At 42.7% G+C, this 17,437-nt stretch overlaps 1 protein-coding gene across 3 annotated transcripts in view; it reads right to left on the reverse strand.

Annotated features, from left to right (window-relative positions):
- The window catches only part of SGPP2 (sphingosine-1-phosphate phosphatase 2), a 124,525-nt gene that overhangs the window by 39,250 nt on the left and 67,838 nt on the right, over positions 1 to 17,437 (reverse strand). For 2 of the 3 annotated variants that reach the window (XM_027120286.1, XM_027120266.1), the window contains exons 3-4: positions 4,384 to 4,563; positions 1,273 to 1,362 (exon numbers count right to left, since the gene is read on the reverse strand). In XM_027120286.1, coding sequence (XP_026976087.1) covers positions 1,273 to 1,362; positions 4,384 to 4,557 — 264 coding nt within the window. In that variant the 5' untranslated portion in view covers positions 4,558 to 4,563. The remainder of the gene's footprint in view (positions 1 to 1,272; positions 1,363 to 4,383; positions 4,564 to 17,437) is intronic. The other variant, XM_027120277.1, reaches the window with a different exon arrangement.

Here is a 17,437-nt window from a genome sequence, read left to right on the forward strand (position 1 = left end):
CTGCCTGACTTGCCTCACCCTGGGTCCAGCCCCGACTCCACTCACGTCCCCGCTTTCCTTGGAGTTATAATTTGTTTTCTTCTTGAGAGGAAAGCATGACGTTGCTCTCTGCATCTCATGCAGCCACAAACATCTTTCTCCGGGTTTACTTCCTCCCTGTTCTCTTCTTCTGCCCATTCTGACAAACTCTCTCCCTAAATCCGTTCACCTCTGCGGCTTCTGCCGTTCCACACCCCACCCCACCCCCACCGCCACCTTTCCCAGGATGACCAACATCAGGTACCAGGAAGAGATTCAAGAGGGCCGGTGAAGGCCGGCCTTTCCCTCTGAGGTCATTTTTTTTTTTTTTTTTTGCGGTACGCGGGCCTCTCACTGTTGTGGCCTCTCCCGTTGTGGAGCACAGGCTCCGGACGCGCAGGCTCAGCGGCCATGGCTCACGGGCCCAGCTGCTCTGCGGCATGTGGGATCTTCCCGGACCGGGGCACGAACCCGCGTCCCCTGCATCGACAGGTGGACTCTCAACCACTGTGCCACAAGGGAAGTGAAGCCCCCCCTGAGGGCTTCTGCTAACATAATTTTTCAGCTTCACGTGCAGAGTAACACAATAAGCAAGGGCCTAGTCCTTTTTAAAGAAACCTTTCTTGCAGCAATTATGATGATAAATAGTGCCCTTGGTAAACCATGGCCAGCATTACGCTCTGCAACTCCAAGGTAGCTGGCTGGAACACTAGGAAATAGAACTGAGTAATTTTAACTGTGCTAACTATGGAAGCCCTGAAAAAAAATGCCTAATACGGTAAAAACATGGACAGCTCTTTAAACGCAAAGCCAGTATGGAAGGAAGCGAGCTCATGATTTGGGCTCTTTTGACCTGGTGGGACTCCTACCCTGCAAGGGCAGCTGAGACCCCCAAATTTCACACCCACATCTTCGAGGACCAAGTGGAGGACTTCGTCCATCACTCACATCCCTGACCCTGGGTGTTTTTCTGCACCTCTTGTTGCATCATCAGTAAACCGGCATGTAAACAAACTACCTGAATCTTTGTTACCATTCTAGCTTCCAAGTCATGAGGGTCTAGCCCAGTTCAGCCTCCTTCACATCATCTTAATGATTCATTACTATTATTATACATGTGCCAGAAGAGAATAATTCCGTAATTCATTGGCCTGATGGGAAATATAATTACATATGCAAATAACTTTTAATAAACACATACTAACCACACTGCTATTCAGATAATCACCCCAAGACCTGCCCACAACGGCTTACCAGGACTGTGTGCATCCCAGTGTAAAGTCGGCTGAGACTCACCAACGTGGAAAACGCCACAGCCGTCATCAGTCCCAAAACAAAGGGATACTGCAGGGGGAGAAGAGAAAACAAGGACATTCGGTCAGGTTCAGACACATACAATTTGATGCTGTGGAAAGGAATAGGATTTCTGATCCCGTAACTCCTAGTCTCAATCTCATATTCCCTAGACCAGCAGTCTGATGATCTCAAATCACTTGAAAAATGGGAAAACTAAGGAAAGAGAAGGGCAAGATGTCTAGGAATATAGTTCTGGAAGTAAGTTTCACAACATATTGACATGCAAATAAGACACAGCAGAAAACTTGACCTTAGCTATGGTGCTACAAGTTTTAATGGAGTAAATAATTTTTTATTTCTATTTTTAGATTAAAACTTATGAAGTATACAGTATTTCCAAGAGGCAAGGTAGATAGACAGTGCTGTCATTTGGAAGTCCAACTAGCTACTTCCCCATCATGTGCTGTGATAGTAAAGCTTGGCAACAACCAGCTTCTTGAGGAAGCCTGGGAACAACAGCCCCATGTTAAGACTGGGCATATTTCTGTACAGATGTCAAGGCAAGAGTCCAGACTTCACTGAATCTTGACATTTGCTCGTGAGTAATGAAAACAGCTGGAGGAATCTGGCTAATGACAAGTCATATAAAGAACACACAAATATCCTGCTTATGAGCTAGACACAGAGCTATAATCCAGTTGCTTCAACTACTGATGTCTGTGGTCTTCCGTGGTAATAAGGATAAAGACGATAGAGAACTGTCTATATTATGTGAAGTGCTTTAGGGTCACTATCTCATGTATCTTCACACAACCTATGAAATAGGTTCTATTACTAGCCCCAGTCCACAGATGAGGAAACCCTTAACCTTGATAATAAGTTGCATTAGTATTGAACTTTAGCACAAAGATGCTTGCCCATCCATCACCCCTCACAACAGGAGCTGGGGCTCAGAGAGGTACAATGACTTGCCCAAGGTCACACAGCCAGCAGTGACACAGTCTGAACCAGAAGCCACATCTTCCGAGTACAAGCCCAGCATGTTCTTTCCAATGCAACATCTGAGTATAATAACACAGGGTTGTGCATCTTTTCTTAAGATTTATCATTAACTGGGTCTCTGATTTTAATCGAAAAAGTGTTGAAAATTAATGAGTTAATGCATCCAGAATTTAGAGGTTGGTATTCGCCTGAAGACATATTTATATAAATAAACCCATTTTTAGAGCTACTCATGAGTATATAACCCCAAAAGGTGAATACATTTATTATTAAAAAATTAAATAGGAAAGAAGTGCATAACAACTCAGACTTTACGAAAACTATTGTGGGACTTCCCTGGCGGTACAGTGATTAAGACTCTGCACTTCTACTGCAGGGGGCACAGGTTTGATCCCTGGTCGGGGAATTAACATCCCGCATGCCGAGCGGTGTGGCCAGAAAAAGAAAAAAGAAAATCGTTTCATCACATAAGCTGTAAAGACATTTTTAAGAAGATCCAGGTGGCCTTAAAATGAGCGTATAAATGATCGTTGTTGCTTTCCTGCAGTCAGTGACATTGATTTTTTTTTTTTGATTTTTGTTGATTTTTTCCTAAGAGAACCATGTTCACCGGCTTCTCTTGATGCTGACAGCAGCCCGATGGGGGTCAGTGTTGGGCCCACTATGTCCTTCTGGGGCAGACGGCACGGGATATGACATAGCTCAGAAGTCTGCATTCAATTAATTCCGATAGTACTGGGGGAGCTCAGACATTGTTTGATCCTGGCATGACATTTAAGTTACAAAAAAAGATTATACCTAGTTGGATATGATACTATACACTTGTCCCTTTCCCATTTAGGAAACTGAGATCTGACCCCAGGTGACCAGGTAGCAGACCAGGTACAGCCAGGACCTGACACTAATCTTATCCTCTTCCAAGCACATCAAGCTGACACCCCATTTTTGTACAACCTGGAACATGGAACATCCCTGGGTTTCTGGTGTAGAGGAGCAGGAGAAGCAATACTATCATTTACATACAAGGCTGCTAGAGCTCATGAAATCTAAATTTTCCAACGGGTAAAAGGTAAAATTTCTGAAATTAAGCACAAAATTAGAGCAAGAGTTCTCAGAAAGGAAAAATAAATCTTTGTTGCAGTAATAGTATAGATTTTAAAAGGTCTTACTATAACTGGCATTTAAGCAGATATTAAGTGAAATTCTTCTATTTTCAACAGTTATTAATCCCCTGTCATTTAGACAGCTTTCTAGAAAATATGGAATGATTATTTCTAACGGTTGAGCCCCCAAAAAAGGCAGAGACATCTCTGGGGGCTAATTTGGGAACAGACTATTTCACCCTGGGCCCTGGGACACGTAGCTGGAGGATTTGGTGAAACCATCTCAGCCCTGGAGGATCATTTACTAGGATATAAACCCCTCGAGTCTCTTGCAAACAGAGGATGAGAGCACCTATTCAGTGCCATCTGGTCGGGCAGCTCAGGGTGAAAATGCGTTCGGAAGCGGGATGCCACACACCCGGGTTATGTTTGTGGTGCTGTTGTCATTATTATTTTTTTTAATTAACTAATTTATTTTTGCTGTGTTGGGACTTCGTTTCTGTGCGAGGGCTTTCTCTAGTTGAGGCGAGCCAGGGCCACTCTTCATCGCGGTGCGCGAGCCTCTCTTGTTGCGGAGCACAGGCTCCAGACGCGCGGGCTCAGTAGTTGTGGCTCACGGGCCCAGCCACTCTGTGGCATGTGGGATCCTCCCAGACCAGGGCTCGAACCCATGTCCCCTGCATCGGCAGGAGGACTCTCAACCACTGCGTCACCAGGGAAGCCCCTGTTGTCATTATTAATGGTGTCCACTTTCACTCTTGGGCACAACCTGCTTTGGGTACTAAATCATATGGTCACTTCATTTATCAAGAAATTGTCACTGACTGCTCAGTAAATTTTTGTTCCCCATCTTTATTTCATAAACTTCAAAGTCCTTCAAAAAAAGAAAATCCTGAAGGGAAACTTTTTGCTGCCTCATCGTACGGATGGTGTTACACGGGAGGAAGGGGAGTCTGCGCCTTACCTGGTATCTGTCCGTGGTAGAGATAAGGAGGGTGAAGGAGATGGCGGTGGCTGCCATGGCGTGGGTGGACGGCATCCCATACTCAGCAATCACTCTCTTCTCCAGTTTCACAACAGGAGGGGAGAAGGGGCGGGGCCACTTCAAGACATCCTTGGCCACCTGGCCAATATACATCACCAACTGCCAAACCAAAGGATGGAGGTAAGTCTAACCAAATGAGCAAAATAAACTCCTAGGTTCTATGAATTTATTTTGAGGTTTCCTGTTGGTTGGCTGAAATCACCTTTCTCTCTGACCCAGCGGCCTATGGGGAAGTCTTGTAGGAAGACATTTTAGTTGTTAAAAAGAGAAACAGGCCGGGACTTCCCTGGTGGTGCAGTGGTTAAGAATCCGCCTGCCAATGCAGGGGACACGGGTATGATCCCTGGTCTGGGATAATCCCACATGCTGCGGAGCAACTAAGCCTGTGTGCCACAACTACTGAGCCTGCGTGCCACAACTACTGAAGCCCACGTGCCTGGAGCCCGTGCTCCGCAACGAGAGAAGCCACCATGAGAGGCCCACGCACTGCAACAAAGGGAAGCCCTTGCTCTCTGCAACCAGGGAAGGTCCAGGCACAGCAACAAAGACCCAACACAGCAAATAAATAAATAAATACAAAAATAAATAAATTTCTAAAGAGAAAAGAGAAACAGCCCTTCTGGATTCCAGAGGGTCACTGGGCAACTAAGATATGACACTAACACGTCTTACTTATTTTGGTCATATATTTAACATTTGTATAGCTGGTATGTGTGCCAAGCACTGGTCTAAGAACTTTACAAATATTAACTCACTTAATCCAATAGTACCTGTAGAATGCAGACCCATTTTACAGAGGGGTAAACCGTTGTACATAGTTAGTAAGTGGCAAAACTTAATGGATTCAAATCCAGAGAGTCTGGCTTCAAAAAATATGTGCCTTAAACTACCACAGTAATACCTTCGGGATGGTCCTGGACTAAGAATTTAATACTCAATCAGACAGCCCTTCTTCTCAAGTTTTAACCAAAAAAGTGACTTCTGGCTTAAAATTTTTTGAATGCCACTGTTACTCCTGATGTATGCAGGCAACATACTGGATATAGTTTAACTTTTTTCAGTACTCGAGAGCGTCATACAATAAATGGCGTGACTATTTTCAACCCTAAAATCAACACAGCTCAATCTGGAAGTTTCTCAATTGAATTCTTTTTTTTCCATGATGCCATTAACGAAAAAATCCCTTTCTCTTTTTCCCTTAAAGCACAACATAGATATCAGAATTGATTTCCATACCCTCCTGAGACGAATAGGACTGTTAACAATAGACTTATTTACTTTGTCAGAGAGCTTCACAGGACATTTCCGTGATGTTATAAAAGAGGGAGAAGCAACCCATTCACTTAAGTCTCTGCATTTGCAACCCAAAGTGTGGTCTGAGGAGAGCCAGCATCCACACCACATGAGTGCTGTTTTAAGATGCAGAATCTTAGGCCCCAGCCTGTACCTATGGAATTGGAACCCTCATTTTCACAAGACTCCCGGGTGGTGCATGCGCACGTGAGAATTTGAGAAGCACGGCCGGCTTTACACTGTATTCTTGCGCAGGTCACTTTGTCATGGGCTTTAATTATAAACCTCCTCATCTTACCATGATCGCATTGATCTTACTGGGGCTTTATTTAGCTTGTGATGGATGGAGTTACTTGGCTTTGGAACAAAACCCGCTATGAAGGACTATTTCAAAATACTTTTGATTAGTCAGCCAGATTGCTTTAGAGTTTCCCACATTGTGGTACTTTCTTTTAACTCATCCAGTTGCCGGTGAATTCTGAACATTATCCCAGCACACCCAGTATCCCCCAGAAGACGCTGCATATGTTTTTGTGCTCTGCTGCCACTTTGCTCTGGGTTAAAAATCAAGAACCACTGTCTGTGCACAGCAGGCCAAATCCACAGGCTTTAAAGCCTCAGTGACAATCACTCCAAATTCCATAGCTGCGATTTCTAATCAGACTTTGAAACTTAACCTCTTTACCATCCCCTTATTACCAGAAACTACTGTTTTGGAAACCAGCTTACTCTTTTATGTTTCTGCCTCTCCCTCCTGTGAACCTATAAAAACCACATCAGACCGACTATTTTCTGGGGAGTTGGAGAACTTGCAGATGTTGTTGACTACTAAGAATTTCTCAGAAGATGCTAGGATATAAATGTTTCTCAACCCTGCCCCTTCCCCACTCATCAACATCAAAAAGAATATTACAGGCATTACGACTAACTCCAGTTCACTCAAAAATACACAGCATCTTCAGACAGGAAACGTTAAAATCATAGAGTGAAGACAGACTGTGTGACCCTCATTCAGACAAAACTTAATCTCCTTGAAGTCCATGAGTTTCTTCGACTTCATTTATCTTTTGCCTTCTATATCTGAAGGATGTTTTTAAGAACGAGGACAATTGTTCATTTTATTTAAAAGTGTTCCCATATCAGCACACTGTTTCTGATCAATAAGTTTCAAATAGCAATTACTGTAATGACAGAGCTCTTCAAACCAGAGAGAGTGGAGCTATGTTTTTCAGGTTGTAGGGAAAGAGTACCACTCACAGGGTGACAAGTCCTGTCTCTGTCAGTTTGCATTCATTACAGCAAACTGTGCCCAGCCCTGTATTAGGTCCCCAACCTTGAGTGGGGAAAACAGTCACACAGAGGATCTCATCATAATGCAAATATGCTTTGGAAAACAATTATCCACAGAATTATATGGGTATGTATATATGTAGAGACAGACTTTGGTTCAACCCGAGACACTGGGAGCACTGAGGTGGAACGTTAAAAGAAAGATTGTTTAAGATGAGGGGTGGATAGAGAAGCATCCACTTCGCAAGAATAGAGAAGCGATGTTGGGTGGTATGCAGAGGGACCTCCGAGGCAGTTAGGACCAGCGGAGTTTAAATTGTGGGGCACACCATTACACATCAGTTAGAATGGCTGAGATGAAAGGAACTGACCATACCAGGTGTTGGGAGGATATGGGGAGTACATGGAACCCTCATACAGCACTGGAGCAGGTGCAAAATGACACAACCACTTTGGAAAAGCAGTTTGACAGCTTCTTAAAAAGTTAAAACATATGATTTCCACACGACCCAGCCATGCCGATCCTAGGTATTTACCCTCGAAGAGTGAAAGCGTAAGTCACGCAAAGATCTGTCTATGACCATTGACAACAGCTTCTTTGTAACGGCCCCAAACCGGCAACAACCCAATTTCCATCAACAGGTGAACAGGTAAACAAATTGTGGTATAATCATACAACTGAATACTTCGCGGCAAAAACAAAAAAAAATAAACTATAGATATCATGCTACAGCATGGATGAATCTTAAAATAATTATGCTGAATGAATGATGAATCTTAAAATAATTATGCTGAATGAATAATTATGCAAATTGTGGTATAATCATACAACTGAATACTTCTCAGCAAAAACAAAATAATAAACTATAGATACCATGCTACAGCATGGATGAATCTTAAAATAATTATGCTGAATGAAGAAGCCAGGACAAAAACAAACAAAAGTACACACTCTATGATTTTGTTTATATAAAATTCTTGGAAATAGAAATGACTCTATAGGATAGAAAGCCGATCGGTGGTGGCCAGAAAGGAGGGAAAGAAATTACAAATGGGCATGAGGAGACTTCTGGGTAATGAAGTTTTAATTATGTCTTAACTATGTTTTAATTATGTCTGTCTTAATTATGGTGATAATTTTAGGGGTATGGACCTATATCAAAATGTGCCAAGTTGTACATTTTAAATACGTGTAAACTTTGTGAATACACTAAAAATTATTGAATCATACGCTTTAAAAGAATGAATTGAGTAGTATGTGAATTATACCTCAACAAAACTGAGTACGTATAGTTTATTGCATGTCAGTCACATCTTAAAAAGTTGTCGTCTTAGCCAGCTTGGGCTGCTATAACAGCCAACCACAGACTGGGTGGCTTATAAACAGGAAGTTATCTCTCTCAGTTCCGGAGGATGCAGTGCAAGACCAAGGCACTGGCAGATTCAGTACCTGGTGAGCGCCTGTTTCCTGGATCACAGACAGTCACCTTCATAGCACTAAAAGAAATGAGCTTTCAAGCCATGAAAAGACATGCAAGAATCTTAAACGCACAGTACCAAGTGAAAGAAACCAATGTGGAAAGGCTACATACCGTATGAATTCATTTATATGACATTTTGATAAAAGCAGACTAGGGAGATGGTAAAAAAGATCAGTGATTGCCGGGGGCTGGGGACATGGGTAAGTGGTGCACAGAGAATTTTTAGGGCATTGACACTATTCTGTCTGATACTCTAATGGCGAATACACATCATGACACATTTGTCCAAACCTATGGAATGTACAACACCAAGAGTGAGCTCTAATGTAAACTAAGGCCGTTGGGTGCCAGTGTAGGATCCTCAGTTGTAACAAATGTCCCACTCTGGTGGACGGGATGCATGTGTGGTTACAGGGGGTATACAGGAACTCTCTATACTTCCTGCTCAATTTTGCTGTGAACCTAAAACTACTCTAAAGTCTATTAAAAAGAGTACTGTGGCAGAAGAGAACTATTTCTCCATTTAGTTCACAGTAAAGAGTATAATGATTAACTCAGTATGGCTTGCCCTCCACGGAGGACTTTGCTCTGTCTTCTTGAAAGGCCCTACCACCCAAAGGGACCAAATTAAGTTCCATCATCCATCATGCTCCTTTGGGCTGAGGCCCCCAAGGCCTATGTGTAAAAGCGAAAATCCACGGGGAGGCAGGGCAGGAAGCAATTACAGCTCATTAACGCCTCAGCACCCTAGCTGGGTCCCCTGCATGGTGCGGGGGCCCCGGAGCGTTTCATGATGAGGAATTAGCCTACTTGCTTACTTCTTCCCTAATTAATGTATAGGTGGAAAGAAAATCCACTTCTCTGGATTGTCTACTGTTGACCCCAAGCAGACAAAAGGCTTTTCTAGAGAACCAATTCTGTCACAATGAAATGTGTCTTCACAGGTTAGAAGAATTTCCCATCTGGCATCTGTCCTTGATGGCTGGGCTCTTTGGGGCCAGCAGAGAAAACTGTGCTTTTTCTCTTAATGTGGTGGGCCTTCCTAGTTACTACAATCCAAAACGACAATTTTTCTATGTCTAACACAGCTCTGATGAACAGAATGTAGTCTTCACGCCCGGATAAATGAAACCTAGATAGTGTAGGAAACAGAAGGTCCTTGAAATAACATTACTAGTACAGCAGCCACGGGATTTTAGAGAACAGCCATACATTTATTGTTTACGCTCTGAGACTGCTGCCTGCCCCCACTCCCACCTCTGTCCTCCTTCCAAAGCATCCCCATCCCGTCGTGGGAAGGCTCCACTGTTATTATAATAAAAGAGCTGAATCCTCTGCAAAACAGAGGGAGCACCGAGAGGCTCTTTTCAAATTACACCCGCCCCCCCCTCCCCCAAACACACACAAATTATGATAAACTCTAACATCTTTCTTCCCTCTGGCTACACCCTCAGCCCACTTCACCATGGGGAAATCACAGCGCAAGCAATTAACTAACAGGGATGTAAGGTATCCCTCAGGTCTCATGGGACAGAGACACTGTGAATCACTGGGATTTATAGTCTATCCATGGATTTGTTTTTAAAAAGTCAGGAATTAGTTTCACCATTCTAGAGAACACTGAGATGTAACCCAAAGACCACAGCTTCTCTACCCATCCCATTTCTTAATCTGTCCAAGTGAAGCTCATTCCCCTTCTTCTCAGGTTACTAACATGATAATTTGGATAAAGAAAGATCAGACACCAAACTGTCTCACTCCTAGGCACATACTCAAGAACACTGAAAATTATGTCCTCACGGAAACTTGTACATGAATATAATATTCTTAACATTATCCTTCACAATAGCCCCGAGGTTTAAACAACCCAAATGTCCATCAACTGATGAATGCATAAACAAAATGGGGTATATCCTTACAATGAAACATTATTTGACCTTAAAAAATGAAGTACTGATACATGCTACAAGGATCAACTTTGAAAATAGTGTGCTAAGTGAAAGAAGCCAAACAAGAAAAGGACAAACATTGTATGATTCCATTTATATGAAGTGTTCGGAACAGGCAAATCCACAGAGATGGAAAGTAGATTAGTGGTTGTCTAGGGCGGGATGGGGGGGTAGGGGAAGGGGAGTGAGTGCTAGTAAATATGGGGGTTCTTTTTAGGGAGATGAAAATGTTCTGGAGGTAGACACTGGTGATGGTTGCACAACTCTGTGAATATACTAAAACCACTGAATCATATTCTTTCAAAAGGTTAATACTAATTGTAGCCCACTGAAAAAAAGATAAACTAGACATAAAGATGGGTTCTGAAATACCTCTTCTATGTGCCCTTGAAGTCTTTTGCTCCCAAATGCTATTAACAATGCCTTCAAATACTGATTCAATAGAAGCAGCTAGGGCTTCTATAAATATTTTCTTCAAAAGTCCTGCCCACCTCTGCTCCCAACCCCAGTTCTACAGGGCACTGAGGTGGCGACCACACATGACACAGAGAAAGCTGCTGAAAATCTACCTACTCAAACCCATGAGTATGGGATTCATTTTAAGAGCAATTTTAATCTCTGGAGGCTTTTCAGATCAACAGTTTTACAAAAAAAGACTGACTGCATTAGCCTGTGTGTGTTTTTGTTTATTCAGTGTTCAGTCTTTTTTTTCCTCCCTAGAATACACACTGCTCTGTGGTCTCCTATTTGGCTTCAGGGAGTGAATTAAAAGCAGGTCTTTGTTATGGTTATTTGGGAACATTCTAGAGACTACTGCTTACCATCCAGTGTAAAAAGTTGTTTTCAATTGGTGAATGTCCTCTCCTACTTGTGGCATCATTTTTATTTACTTTTTAAAATTCACAGCCCTTCTACAGTGTATGTCATGTGGGTTTGTGTGTGTTTGTAGAGGGTGGCGTGACGGTGAGTCACTTGGACAAGCAGGTGTAATTTCAAACTAATAAAATTTCATTCCACGCCTGAAACACCAAAACAAAGAAACTACAGAGCAAACACCGTAAATCACAGAAGACGCTCAGCAAACTGGTCTTGACATATTCCAGGTTCTGTAAAAATGGAGATACAATAACGAAAGCACAAATGGCAGGTGAGAAAAATAAAATGATTAAGTGACATTTTCCTGTTCTTTCTAATGTTCCATTTTTTTCAAGCTCAGATCTGCGTCTGAAATTTTTGAAGACAAACACTAAAGGTACAAAGATTAGTAATTAAGTCATAGGTGTATGCATGTATACCTTTAGGAAAGTTACTTTGAAACATCTGAGGTTTCTTTTCGTTATCGAGGAGGACTTGGGTTAAATAATAACTAAGATTTGTGCAGTGACTTTTTAAGTGTATTTTCATAGACATTACTTTAATATTCATATCATTCCTGTTTTACAGATGAGGAAATTGAGGCTTAAAGAAGGTGAATGTCCTCCTAGAGAAAATACAATGTGTGTAGAGAAGCTGGGCTTGAATTTCGCTCTGAGGCCAAATCCTATGGTCTTTTCACCACGCCCCCCCTCCCCCAACCTGGCATGACAATTATTACTGAGACCAGATACCTATTTTTAAAGAACCCAAATTCTGTGATCCTAACCCATTATATCCATGTAACACTCACTAGAGGCCACCTGGCTGCCCTTGGGGCTAAGAGATTAAGATGTCACATCTGATGAGACAATTGCTAAATTCTTATCCACACCATTCCACCAGTAACAGTCCAGCAGAAGCCTGGGACCAGTGTCCTTTACTCACCACTGGATAGATGTCACAACCAAAATGATGCCCATTGAGGGAATTGGTGTCTTCAGTCTTAGGAAATGTAGAGCATACAAAAGTTAAAATCATGCATAAGCCCACCTTCCTTCGGACAGCTAACCAACCACAAACACCTGGAAACAACTCTAAATGTTCATGACAGGACACCAGTTAAATTATGCAACTGTTAATAAAACATTGTGAGATATACTGTTAAATGAAAAAAGCAAGAGGCAGCAAGAGTATATTTTGATCCCATTTGTAACTTTAAAAATGTATTTATAAGTAAATGCATGTAGGTTACATGAGGAACTGTGGACACTGGATCCACTGCGGGTTAGAATTGAGGACTGGGGTGGGTGCCTTGTGTGCCATTGGAGTTTTTCATGCAAAAACAAATAAGCCTGGCTTCAGATAACAATGTAATCACTGCTAAGAAAACTTACTATTAGACTCTTCCCTCACATTTCTAATATATATTTTGTTCAATTTTATTTATTTACTTTTATACAGCAGGTTCTTATTAGTTATCTATTTTATACACATCAGTGTATACATGTCAATCCCAATCTCCCAATTCATCACCCCACCCCCACCCTCCCGCTTTCCCCCATTGGTGTCCATTGGTGTTTGTTCTCTACATCTGTGTCTCTATTTCTGCCCTGCAAACCACCAGTTCATCTGTACCATTTTTCTAGATTCCACGTATGTGCGTTAATATACGATATTTGTTTTTCTCTTTCTGACTTATTTCACTCTGTATGACAGTCTCTAGGTCCATCCACGTCTCTACAAATGACCCAATTTCGTTCCTTTTTATGGCTGAGTAATATTCCATTGTATATATGTGCCACATCTTCTTTATCCATTCATCTGTCGATAGGCATTTAGGCTGCTTCCATGACATGGCTATCGTAAATAGTGCTGCAATGAACATTGGGCTGCCTGTGTCTTTTTGAATTATGGTTTTCTCTGGGTAAATGCCCAGTAGTGGGATTGCTGGGTCATATCTAAGTATATTAATTGTCAGTCCTGCTGACCTAGAAAAAAATAACTGCAAAATAGTACTGAAAGATCAAAACCTTTATTTATTTATTTTTTTAACATCTTTATTGGAGTACAACCGCTCCACAATGGTATGCTAGCTTCAGCTTCACAACAAAACGAATCAGCCATATATATACACATATTCCCATATCTCTTCCCGCTTGCGTCTCCCTCCCTGCCACCCTCCCTATCCCACCCCTCCAGGCGGTCACAAAACCTTTATTTTTACAGACCCCTGAAAGCACAAATGCAATAGACATTAGCCACATGCCATGTTCAACTTTCTTAACTGATTAAAACCACAAACTATTCCCATCTCCAAGTGTGCTGCCACAGGTCTTTGTGGGTAACCCAGCCAGCCAGCCAGCCTAGGCCACAGCCACACACACACACACAAAGGCATTTAAGTACACATGTCAATTAAATATAGTCTCAGATTTTGATGCTGGCATGGGTATTGTCCATAACAAGCACGTCATCAAACATATTCCTCAGTATGACCATGAATCTGGCCAGAGCAACTGCATGGGGGACCTGACAGTCCACGTGGGCTCTAAGGAGTCAGAGTCCTGGACTGTCCTCCCTTGCAAAGGCGTGAGGGGCAGAGAGAGTCTCTCAGCCACGGAGGAATCCCTGTCTCAATTCTACCCCCAATACGCCAAGAATCTTCCATCCTCTCTATACAAGTGCCATCAGGAGTGGTGACAAAGGGGGGACTTAAGAGTCTTCCTTTGTTGTGTACCATTGGTACCAACAATAAAATCCACACTGTGCACACTGGGGGCACAGATGAGGAAATAAAACCCATGGGGACACATAAAATTGACATTATAATCGCGCACACTGTAATCACCAAAAAAACCCCAGAACTAAACAACAACAAAAAAACCCCAGTGGTCTGTAATTTACACATTGATCTGAAACAACCAGGGACTGAGCCCTCTGTCAGCTTCCAGGGGGAACAGTCCCAGAACAGCTGGCCTCACACCTCTCTTGAAGGTAGACTTGAGTACTGAAGATCAGTGAACCAATATAAATCTACGCTCTTAACACTTAGGATAAAACAACAAGAATTCACCACCAGCCTTCTCCTCTTTATATTATTTCAGCCCTAAGGCGTTTGAAATCTTTCATAATATATTTAATAAAATGTATGATTCAACATCATTTCACTATATAGCTTTTGCTGTAACAGAAGGACTTCCCGACCGTCCTCATTGTACTGCACAATCATGCTCTTGACTCTCATCCTTTTTTGTCTTTTTTTTTTGCTTATTTTTTAATGGGTTATTTGGTCTGAACAGAGATCTTTTTTTTACCAGAATCAAAAAAAAAGTCTCAAAATTTTCCCAGGCCTCCCCAAAGCAGAATGTTCCAGAGTAGGTGATTAGGGCAAAGTGATGCTCTAAGTGATGTCCCTTGAATGGGCATCTTTTCTTCAACTAGAAATAAATCAATTATGTATCATTTAACATCAAGTTTCAAAATAAGACAGAGTACTTCAACTTTTTATTCCCTTCTATCCATATTTTTTTTTTTTTTTTTTTTTTTTTTTGCGGTACGCGGGCCTCTCACTGCTGTGGCCTCTCCTGTTGCGGAGCACAGGCTCCGGACGCGCAGGCTCAGCGGCCATGGCTCACGGGCCCAGCCGCTCCGCGGCATATGGGATCTGCCCGGACCGGGGCACGAACCAGCGTCGCCTGCATCGGCAGGAGGACTCGCAACCACTGCGCCACCGGGGAAGCCCGGTTCCATTTTTAATACTGACCATTTCTAATATTAGCCTCCGAAACGAGCTATCATTCTCCCCAACACTCTTGTCTTCAGCAACAGCAAGCTAGAGATTTTTCAGCACATGCAGCAATAATGAGCTGCTGCTCGATTGATCTAAATCCTCACTTGCTTATACATACGTCATCTTGGGAGCCAGAGATGTTAAAAACCAACATTGCTAAGAGCAGCCTAAACATGATGTGTGTTATAAACGAGCTATGCTCTGGCAGTAATTCAGGAAAACACTCTTCCCCACCTTCAAAGGACCCTCCCCGGGAAGTCGCTTTCTTATTTTTCTGCGTAGATGTAATAAGAAGGGGATACTGGTAGGTTAAATTTAAATAATAAATTTATGACCTGTAAATTTTCCCAAGACATTTTCCTGTACATATCCTGATTCCTGGTGATGTAAGAAAAAATAACTCAATTGAGCAACCCTAGGCCAACTTCCCTGTTTCACCATATTTTACAAATGTTCCCACCATTTTATCACCCATGTTCTACGAGCGCAGCTATTTGTACCTCACGGAGGGAAAAACTTATGAGGATGGTATAAGGAACAGCTACCCAGACCTTTTTTAAAGCTCGGGTCATTCTAGTGGTACCCAAGTCAACTTGTGTTTCTCCATAAAGACTGAGAAAACATTTGTCTTAAAAACGATGGTCATAAAAACAAAACAAAACAAAACGTCTTAACCTGTCCTTCCCACCTTCACCATCACCAAAAACCCAAACCCACAACAAAAGAACAACAGCTCTGTAGAACTAAATGATTTGGGTTTTTGTAATGTATCATAATTTTCTGGAAAAAAAAAATTCCACTGGAAAAAGCACAGACATCTTGAAAATGGGATTCAGGCTCAGTACATCCTGAAATACATCTCACCTTAGAGAACGTCTAGGCTTGAATTACCTTGAGACAAGAGAAAACAGGACCACGCTGCACTCTCCTGTCTTTCTACAGAAGCGTCTGTGTATGAGGAAGTCTCTGGACGTGGTGTAAGGTCGGAGCGGGCGTCATGCTGACCTGATGGACCATGAACCACCCGATAGTAGGCTAAAGGTCATGGACATTCCACACCTAGTTTTTCAGGCCATCACAGGCTCTCCTTACACATTCAGTCAGAGGTGGGTCATTTCACCTTGGCCTCCGGTCTACAATCTTATAGAACTCAGAAAAGATTTGGGTGGTGGTCACTCAGGAGAAATAAAAAAGATTTATATCTGGAAGGATTAAAGACTTTATGGAGTCAAGCCACACAGCTGCATCCACCCAAGCTCTGAATGACCACCAACCACATCTCCGTGGCATGCCTTCCGAGTGACCAGTCAGCTGTACTACACAGAAAGAAAGCTGGACTTGCAGGCAGGCTCACACAACTCTTGCTGTAACCCCAGGGAATTAAAACCATTTCTCATTGTGAAAGCAATGTCAGAGAAACACTCGTCCTGATGACCCTGGTTTGAAGCAGTTCCAGGGTTAGGGGCCTTCCGTCTGTCTGGATTTGGTCCCCTTCACACATGCCAGATCTTCTCCCTTCTCTTACTTGGCAAGTAACTTAACATTGAACTAGCTGGTGATAAGAACGGCAGATAATTGTCCCCAATCCTTCTGGTCTAGGTGTTCTCTATCTCTAAAGGCTGGTATTGCTGGCTGCATTTCCTTGTGCCGGAACGTCTGCATGTATGTGGAAGGGCGGGGAGGTGAGAAGCACCACTTCATGATGAGATGCTCTGTCACACAGCAGCAAAATGACCAGTTAAGAGGCTGGGGAGGAAATGGAGAGCTGAGGAAATGCCTAAGAATAAAAACTCAATAGGCAGGCTAACAAAATTATGGGAGCCATAATCACAGGATGTAGGAAAGAAAATTCACTTATGACCACGCAGACGATGCTGGTTGTCGGCGAAGGTGCCCTGGATACGTATCTACTCAACTCACTGGAGGAACAGCCAAACGGACTCTCATATGACTTTACACAACATCCATTTCCATTCTCAGGCTGACGTCAAAGGCTGTGCTATCAACCCTTGGCGAAGCCAATTTCCCACTCATTTTGAACGACTGTCAACATGATGGCCGTGAACAGGGGTGGCTACCAACTCTGTGTGCCAATGTTGGTCTAAATTCTAGAGACCTGAGTATACTATTTCCATAACCCCTTCAATCAGCTGTATGTCTATCAGTACCCCCAATACTCCTCACTACCCTGCCCCCCACCTTTCCTGGTTATCACTTCTCTTCCTTCCGAAAGGAAATCAGAAACACTCCAGTAAAAGTTAGGATCCACACTGTCACGTGGGACATCACCACCACCAGGAACCCCGACTTCACCT

This window comes from Aethalodelphis obliquidens, unplaced genomic scaffold (assembly GCF_003676395.1).
Source record: "Aethalodelphis obliquidens isolate GAN/ISIS:26980383/991018 unplaced genomic scaffold, ASM367639v1 scaffold2, whole genome shotgun sequence".
Taxonomy (NCBI): domain Eukaryota; kingdom Metazoa; phylum Chordata; class Mammalia; order Artiodactyla; family Delphinidae; genus Aethalodelphis; species Aethalodelphis obliquidens.